Source organism: Primulina eburnea, chromosome 12 (genome assembly GCF_022965805.1).
Source record: "Primulina eburnea isolate SZY01 chromosome 12, ASM2296580v1, whole genome shotgun sequence".
NCBI lineage: Eukaryota > Viridiplantae > Streptophyta > Magnoliopsida > Lamiales > Gesneriaceae > Primulina > Primulina eburnea.
The window spans coordinates 7740628-7750633 of NC_133112.1; the positions used below are offsets into that span (position 1 = coordinate 7740628).

A 10006-nucleotide genomic window follows, 5' to 3' on the forward strand; every position below is an offset into this window, starting at 1 on the left:
ATTTTCATTCTTTTTTGCGTTCATATATGATTAATTGACGCAAGTAAATCAAAACAGATGTGATAAACTTTGATTTGTAGTAGAAGATGAGTATTTTTGGGAATTAATTGATTAAGATGTTGAACAACTTCAAATTCATATTGAGCTAATTCAAATTTTCGTTGAGCTAATATCGTTACAAATGGGGTATTAACTCAACATATTAGTCAATTAATTCCCAAAAATTCTATTTTTCTACAACAAATCCAAATTTATCACAATTGTTTCGATTTATTTAATCATATATTAAACGTGAAAAAATGAAAAATATAAAAAAACATTGATGAGTATTTGGAGTAATATTGTCATAGAGACTGAGGTCTGCATGTTTAAAAAAATAACAGAGAGATTAAAATGATCAAATTTGTTACAAAAAGGTATTAGCTCAACAAAAATTTTCACAAAGTTGTTAACAAAATTTTTGTGTTAACCGAGAGATGAAATGTTTAAATATATTACATAGTGAGGTATTAGCTCAACGAGAATTATGTCATCGTTGGTATAATTATACCCACTATCACATAATAACGTCTATTATAGCTTCAGCCACCGTACCCATTCTTTGTGCCACTTTTCCTCTTAAAACCCTCATTTTCAGAGTTCCAGTGAGTCGTGCCGGAAATTTCTTTTGCTCAAACCTTTTCCATTAATCAACTTTCTCGGGTTTTTTTATTCATGTCCTTAAACTCCACAAGGATCAACTATACTTGGCAAACTTCTGTGAAACCTCCAATGATCACATCCGACTCCTGGTTTTGGTAATCACCACAGAACTTGATGTTCATTTCCATGTTCAATTCTCAGTGAATGTAGATGGTTCCTTGGCTTTTCAGCCATAGATATATTCATGATATTTTCAATTATAACACGTGTTTCTTCCACTATACTTTCATCTTTTGCTACTTGCTCTTTTTACATATTGATATCTCAGTTCATAAACTTTATCCTTTGGTTCCCCATATTTTCTAATGAATTTTTTGGGCTTCAAATGTGATTCCCCCATCACTCTCTCCTTTTTTTTTCTTGGTTAAGGATCTCAAATAAGTAGTATTAATGTTAATTGATGTAATCGTCGGAAAATGCTCTTCATCAACAACATAACCATTGAATACAAATCAAGGCAATATCCTAAAGGTGACATCGAATAAATCAAGCAAATCTGAATATATGGCATTTGCGTAATACAAGCATTGACACATATATGCTAGGTATTAGATACTAATTTATTTCTAAGTATGTAAGTATGTTTTTGTAACCAAATTTTTTTCAGTTATATTTATTTATTTCTAATTCTAAAAGAAAAAAAAAAAGGGAAAGAACACATTTTCGAGACCATTAATCCGTCATGCATATAATATCCCAAACCAAATACACAAGAATATAAGAAAATATTTTATAAATTTATGAGATGCTATAAAAGTCAATAAAAATCTATCAAACTTATAAAAATATTATTTTAAAAAATTAATTAAATCTCTGTATTGAATACGCTCGCACTTAAAATATTATAGTGTAGATAGTCTATTGGCCGTGGCCAAATTGTTTTTGGGCCGAATGTTGTCCTATAGCTATTATCGTCTGGGTTTTGACTTTTGAGGCTTCGATCTTGAATTCGAAGTAGAAAAATATAATCAAATAGTAGGAGGCTTAGGGTTCTTGTCTCCGTCGATCTCTCGTTGGAAACAATGGTACCTTGCTAATTACACTCTTTAATCCGCTAATGTATTTAGTTTAATTGATATTTATAAATTTGATTTTCTACATGGAGAGACTTAGATGGGAAATGTTCGAAAACTATCAAAATATATGCTTTGTTGAGTTTGTCGATAAGGATTTGGTCCTTTTTTTTTTTGTGGTAAATTTGAAAGTGATAGGAGAATTCGTTGCTTCTCTGATGTTGGATTATATTTGAATGAATTTGCTGGCTTCAGTGATGTGGAAACAAAATGTTCTGCGACCGATTGCTTGTAAAGTTATGATTTTGTGATTTCAACTTCAAAGCCATGTTATCATCTGAACCTGATTAATTTTGAAAGGTGGAGTTGGTGGTGTTTGAATCATAAGACTTCAAATCCAAAAAACGTGTTTTCTGCCAAGAGGCCGAGCCTTGAGCCGAAATGCAAGCTCTGTGGTGTGTGATAACTAGGATATATAGTACCCTGAACTATTTATGTGCACTTGATTTTGTCAATGAAAAATTGCTTACAAGCAATATATGCTTATTCTATCAGCTAAAAATTGCTTTAGGATAGTTGAAGATTTATTTGTAAGTGTGATATAAATATTGAGTTTCCAGTTTTGGAAAAACTAGAAATTTTTATATGTCTGCTGTCTGCACCAGGTCTGTTTACTGCTTATAATCTTAAGTTTGCTTTTAATTGATCTCTTTTGTTCCAAAATAGGTTTTAGAAGGTTGCCATTTAAAATATATATATATAGGATAACTTAGTTATTAGTGCATCAGGGTTTAAAGGTAAACTTATAAAGTTAGCTTTGGTTCCAAATTTTTTTAATACATGTTATTGCATCACTTTTGGAGTTCCCCTTCATATTACACATGAAATTTATACTAGTTTTAAAAGAAAACTGAAAAAAGAAGCGGCTGAGGGGACAACCTACCCTTCTGGGCCTTGTCTTCTCCGCAAGTATCTTTGTATGCTTTAGGCCTGTCGCCCGTTTCACACTATTTTTATTTAAGATATTCTAAATATAATTTTTTAAGAATGAATAATGTTTTATGCTGGCTCCTATCTTACTTCAGTTAAGCCCTGTTAAGCAAACTCTTGTCTGCCTATTTGTAATTTGCAGCCTAAACAAATCCATGAGATCAAGGATTTCCTTCTCACTGCAAGAAGGAAGGATGCCCGTTCTGTTAAAATTAAGAGAAGCAAAGGTGCTGTAAAGTTCAAAGTTCGGTGCTCCAAGTACCTTTACACTCTTTGTGTGTTTGATGCTGAGAAGGCAGAAAAGTTGAAGCAATCCCTCCCACCAGGTATGCCATAGTTATTTCGACACCCTTTCCTCTTGTTTACACAATTTATCTTTGTTGCCAATTTACATTGTTATTGTAATGATTTATTTATATTTTGAGTAGTTCATGTTATTGTGCATGATTTGCATTCTTTAGACGTGTATATTGGTCGTACGAGTTGATGCTAGAAATTCTTTTTAAGTAGTTATTTTCATTTTTTCGTTGAACATGATCACCGACTCGGTTATAACCCTGCGTTAAATAACTGGAATCGTTCTGTTATTCATAGGTCTGAGCGTCCAAGACCTCTAGAGCTGATGGAAAAACACCGAAGTTTTTGTTGTCTAAGATTTTATTTTGTAGTGAGAAATCTTGATAGCCTGTTGAATTTTATGCCTGATGTTTCCCAATGAAATTTTGGTATTATTATGAAAGGCGTTGTTGTATTTTGTCACTGTGGTCCAAATTGAAAATTATGTTTTAGTCTGTGTTCTTAAATGTGTATCTGTTGTTTCAGCTTTCAAGCAGACATATGAAATCACATTCGAAAATTTTGATAAATAATAATGTAAAAAACGAAATGGGAAAAAAACTTTTATTCACGAGTTTCTTACGTATATGAAAAGGGGAATGTTTTAGGTTACTTTCTTCGATAATGTTCCCAAGTTTTTGTCTAAGTATGTGTGTATGCGTGTGAGTGTGCGTGTGATAAACGCAAGTGCTGGTAAAATGGTCGGAGTTAATCTGAGGCCAAGAATATGGTAGAGGTCCATATCGACTTGCGTTGAACTTCGTTATCAATTAATTAATAACAATTTATTTTGGAAATGCATCGAGTTTTTTTTTAAAAAAAAACTTGAGATATTTGTTACAAGGCAAAAAATTATGTGAAATAGTCTCACGGATCGTATTTTATGAGACAAATTTTTTATTTGGGTCATCCATTAAAAAATATTACTTTTTATGCTAAGAGTATTACTTTTTGTTGTGAATATTGATAATGTTGATCTATCAGATTCGTAAGACCGTCTCACAAGAGATCTATTTTTGTTACAATTAAATCTCGAGTTACACAGGAGATAATTATACACACATGCAAACCTAATCGATTAGCATACGGGCAAAACCATGCCCGAAACCTTGATGGCCAGCCTGAGTGATAGGGTCAACCTTCTCTCAATCTGGGTAACGTAGCCCTGGTTTAGTTCTTTTTTTTTTAAAAAAAAAATGGGTAAACCAAAATTGTATGCTGAAAGATGGGGTGACTACCAGAAATATAATTGTAGAATATTATTTAGATCAAATAACAATAATATTATTACCATATGCCAACATTTTTCACTCAATTTTTTTACTTGACACTATATCATAAATTTTTTTTTTTGCGTGTAAGATAAGATGATGTGTTACGCATATACATCACGTATATTATATACAATAATTACGATCGGGGTGGATAAGACATGCATACATTAATTAAACGCCATGATCATGCATTCTGCATTTTCAAGAATCGGAAATGGAGAAATGATACTAAAAAATTAGAGATCAGTTGATTAAGATACAAATGGTATATGCACGCACACACACACACACAATATATATATATATATATATATATATATATATATATATATATATTTATATATATATATATATTTATATATATTTATATATATATATATATATATGCGTATGGGTGGTGGTCCAAGTCAAAGCAAGAGGGTTTGAATCCCAAGTAGCTGCATGCTATGCTGTCTTCGAGTTAGCGGGACTCTCGATCGATCTTGCATCAAAACCCAAGAGATTTAAGTATATATGGCTTCACTTTTAACAATCTATATATTAAATCAAAGAAATGCGAATTATACATTATATTTTTCTACATATTTATCTATCGATTTTACGGCGTTTTTTAGTCGACATATTATGTATTTTGTCCCACAAATGTTTGGTACGTACGTATTTTAATATAGCAAGAAGATACAGCTTAAATAATATTAATTCCATATAATATAGATAGCGTAGATACATTTTAATTTATTAATAATGAATTTTTAGCTTATCTCGTGGAGGATATAAAATGAAGATGGTAATTCTTTCCGAGGAGGCACGCACGGGTGCTCTCCGACGATTTCTCCAACGCACTCACATTTCCCACCGCCTCCCCTTCCCCCTATTTCTCTCTCCCTTTCTAAACATTTTAATATATAATAAATTTACCAAATATTACTTATTCGGACCGATGTCTTATATGACTAATGCGACGAGAATAAAATTTATATTATAAATATTAAAAGTAAAAAATATATATCAAGGACAAGCTTTTTTCCTCATATTTTGGAATATTTGACGTCATTTTGTTTTATTGCTCCACTTTGTTTTTGTTTAAATTTATTTTAATATGTGTAATATATATTTATTCTAGCTATAGGTGTTACATAAGAGAGCATTCATGCAAATATGTGATATTCTATGTGTTTTGTTCTTTCTGACGTAAAAAAAAGATCAAAACCAAAAAAAAAACACACCATGCACTTACTGGATAAACTTAATATCGACAAGTTACATGATTAAAACAGAAAACATGCATGTGAAGTGACAAAATTAATGTTATCTATATATACTGATCATTTAGTATTTTTATATCATATATACATAAAGATCTGGCCATTCTCATTTTTGCTAATTAATTAAATACTGCGCGTAATATAAATAGTACAATTCAATTGAAAAAATATACATCAGCACTGCCACACAATAGGAATATTGATGATCATATGCATGCATGTAAATTAATATTAATTTTATTTTATTAACTTTTAATTTCTGAAAGTACTACTACTACATATATAGCCTGTTAAATTAAATAATTCTTATTTTTTAATTTATTAATTAATGAAATTAGTAATAGTAATATTATTTTTGTGTAATTTGGTCATACCCTAGTTATTAGTTGTGATATAATATATACCAGTGTTCTAAAATTCGACCTACGTGCTAGGCATCAGCCGACCACATCGAAAAAGTGCTAGTCGGCTAGCCTAAGTGGCAAGGATGCCTAGGCGCCGACTAATAGATCTATGCATAGGGACGTAACTAGAAATTTTTAATGTGTGGATACTTTTTTTTGGATGAATTTCTAAACATCTACAAATACATATGTTTATCTTTGTAATTTTATTTCGTAATAATTTAATCGAAACTCTACACTGTTATTTTAAAATTAATATCCGAATTCTAAACTAACTTATAAGTTCGCCATAAAAATTAAAAATATGGCCGCCCTTTTTTATTCAAGTTTAAAATATCGTGCATATGATAACTATTCTCTTCTCCATTCAAAGTTTATTGAATTGAAGGGATACATTTTTGCTTGTCACAATGACTTTCATAAGACAGTTTCATATTTCAATTTTATGTCACGAATTTCTAACCCGACTCGACTCATGAAAAAATATTGTATTTATATTAAAAAAAATTATTTTTCATTCCAAATATGGATCATATCAACTCGTCTCACAGATATCTCATATGATCATATCATATGAGATATAGTATTTATTTGTTGTTCTTAATTTATGCTTTAATATAACAATTATAATCATTTTAATGGTTGTGGAATAACTCTGACGGGCAATAGCCCATCTTTGCCCCATAGTTGTTTCGTCTTTGCCTACGAGTTCTAGGTGCCACATTTTTTTTAAAAAAAGTTTTGAACTTTTAATCTAGATTAAAAACCAATTTAAAATCTGAAAGAAAATTTTGTATTGGTCCTAAAATAAATTCCAACAAGAAATGCTATTTTTAGTATGACATAACACATCAAACTCCATCTTTGTTTACAATATAAAGTAAGAGAATTTCACGAAGATGATTTTCCATCCGAAGAAGAAGATAATTACAATGATCATAGTGTGTGTGTGTGTGACCTAGTGGATTCAAAATCAAAATTGGGTCAAAAAGTTGCTACTCCCTACAACTACTAATATCTTTAATTCTCCTGCTATTATTATACTAAATTAAACATGCCAATTACTTCCAACATTGTAATTAGTATATATGAAATACAAGATATCTAGATCCACATGAAACTTGTATAAATTTACATTTTTACAATTTTATTACTACATCCAAAAAAGTTAGATATATGACAAAAAAAATTATTATTCGGGAAAAGATAAAAAAAAATCATGGTTATATTTGAATGGTGGATGTTATTATCGAGACCATAATTAATATATATTAATTAATGAATGGTTGAGTTTTTACGGTTTGTTTCACCCTACCCGTGCAGGCAGACAATGAACGGCCCGGATCACTCCACATGAGTGATCCGGGCCCACCTCCATGTAAAAAAAAAAGTGACTCGGAAAAATTCGAGCCGTTGGATCGACCCCTGCGGACAGTGCCCGCAGGAGTAGGGTCGACCGAACCAGTTTTTACCGTGGCTTGACAGGCTTTAAATATAAATATAAATATAAAATAAGAGTCTGCCTGCTTATTTATTCAATTGGGGTGTCCCAAGTGGTTTTACCGTCTTTTGAGTCTCTTCTTTCCACGGTCAAACTTAAAACCCAATTCACTGTGTTTTGCAATATTCGAGGAAGGGAAGAGAAAGAGAGACATGCCAATAATTCAATCAGATTTACACTTTAATTATGTGTGTTTATTTATGTGTGTGTATATATGTATATATACACACACACACATATATGTATATATAAAACCCCACGCACCGGAAGACGAGGGTTAGTGTCTTCATATTGGGGGTATAAACGTAGTAATCTAGTGTTTACATTATTATAATTATAATTATGATATTAATATGCTTAACCTTTTAATTTCATTTTAGGCTTCATGTTGTTAAATTACGGTCTTAGTTAGCTTATCTTTAATATTGTGTAATTTTTAGGTTTTTTTTTCCTGATTTAATACCAATGAGGCATTGACATGTGAAAATATATCATCACTCTAGATAAAAAATGAATAAAATTATGAAAATAGAAAAATAAATGACTAAAATTGAAACTCGAAAAAATACATAACAAAAAATTTACTTTCCCTAAAGTTAATAAAAATTTATTTTCATTACGAATTGTTTTAATTTTCAATGTGAGACATTTAACTTTTATGTAATAATTAAATTTCTATAGTTCTTATCGTATACTATTGTAAGGTCCAAAATACGATAACATAATCAAAATGCATGCAAAATTAAGGAAAATGGAAAATGACTAATTAAATGGTTATAATGACATGAATTCATTATGATATGCATGATTATATGCTTAAAAAATATGGTTTATTGTTAGGATGCATAAAAACTGTGTTTTAAACATTGTTCAATACATGGTCGAGGAACGAAGACCGAGGGCTGAAAAAAGAAAATATTTTTATTGAATGATTGCTTTTAATTATTTAAAATATGATATATGTTATATATATGGTACTTTTGAAAAGGAAGTGTTTTGATGTGTTTTATACGTCGAGTCGTATTTTTAAACAATATTCAATTTTCGATGAAAATATGAATTTTTCGAGAACTCGGCTAATAATTTCACAAAATTTTCTAAACAAAATATTTTAAATATTACATAATGGACTTAATGGACCTATTATACCATTTTAATGGGACTATGCTTACACCACTTGTTTTATATCAAAATAAAAGCCCCAAACCCTACCCCAAAACCCCACAAACACACGCCACCCCTCCCCTAATCAACTAGAACTCCTCTGATACCCCATGGATGGGCTCACTAAGGTTAGGTCCAAACTAGATTGGGGACCCCTGGCCCATCCTCAACTAAGGTGTAAGGCCCATCACGGTCCCGAATATTTTCCTTTAAAAACCAGGTTTGAGTGTCTAATTTATTCATTCAATATATTGTTTTTCAGCAGCATCATTAGCTGCTCTCTCCTAATATACTCAGTCTCTAACTTGAGCGTTGGAGGGGCTACGTCGGGACATCCTCCTGGTCCCCTTCTAACAATATTCTTCTTGATTTCAGGCTTAGAGCCAAGTCGAAGCCTGCCCTAGGACTAGCGTCACCTACTGGAATCAGACCCTAAATTTTCAATGAGTATCACTTGGTGCCGTCTGTGAGAATTTTGAGTTGAGACGTAGTGATGGTAGGCCGGAGAGGGAGAGAAGAACTAATTCAGTGTCATCACGTCCTTCGATGAGACCCAAGCAGCCTCTTCTTGAGGAGACAGGTCGTGAACAAACTCATCCTGAAACGAGGGCCGAACAGCTTCATCTCGATGAGAATATGAAGAACTTGACCCTGGAACAATTGGGCCAGTTCATCACCAGGATATTAGATGAAGCCATGAAGAAGAACTAAGAGTCTATGTTTATTGAAGGACAAGCCACTCGCCAGGAGCGAGAAGAGAATGATGAGGGCCATCAGAGTGTGGTTGAAGATACACGACCCCTCCCAAATGAGGAGAATCCAGAGATGGGAGAAATGTGGATTTGATGTATATTTGCATGATAAATATGTAACCTTGCATTTATTTTTGTTTTTATGTCATGCTATGTCAAAAATTCATGTTTTTATGTTCTAAAACTTGTGTTAATGATGCGTACAGGGGCTGCCATCATATGGCTATGGGAATAGGACGATTTAAGAGAGTTTAAGGGCCTAGACAAGCTGACACAAGGGCCGGACGTGAAGGAGGAAGGGGTTGCTCGAAAATAAAACTCTTATGGGACAAGGACTCTTTGGCTAGGACATTTTGAGGGCCACGGTGGTTATCTGTTGTTTATGGCTTGACCAGGAGACTTAATAGGGCTGGATGATGGTCCTAGGGTGGCTGCACAATGGGTGGTTCGAAGGGCTTGAGGATCACGTGGAGTAGGGAGAGCCGTGTATGCTTGAGTGATCGGGTTTGAGGGGCTGGGCTTCTAGGTCCTTTAAGCTCGGTCCAGTAGGGTCTATAGGGGTTCAGCCATGGTCCTAGGAAGGGCTCATAGAGGCTGGTCGAGTT

The 10006-nt window shown here is 32.5% G+C and overlaps 1 protein-coding gene across 1 annotated transcript; it reads left to right on the top strand.

The window, feature by feature from the left end:
- Positions 1 to 1583: 1583 nt before the first annotated feature.
- Positions 1584 to 3464, top strand: LOC140807518 (large ribosomal subunit protein eL38z/eL38y-like). The gene is made up of 3 exons (XM_073164389.1): positions 1584 to 1727; positions 2848 to 3031; positions 3300 to 3464. Exons 1-3 carry the CDS (start codon positions 1725 to 1727, stop codon positions 3320 to 3322), a joined length of 210 nt encoding a protein of 69 aa, XP_073020490.1. The 5' UTR covers positions 1584 to 1724; the 3' UTR covers positions 3323 to 3464.
- The last annotated feature ends 6542 nt before the right edge of the window (positions 3465 to 10006 follow it).

What these genes read in the sequence shown, in the direction of transcription:
- LOC140807518 (XM_073164389.1), top strand. An exon ending in GAAGCAATCCCTCCCACCAG is followed by an intron (nt 3,032 to 3,299) that starts GTATGCCATAGT and finishes TGTTATTCATAG; the next exon opens with GTCTGAGCGTCCAAGACCTC.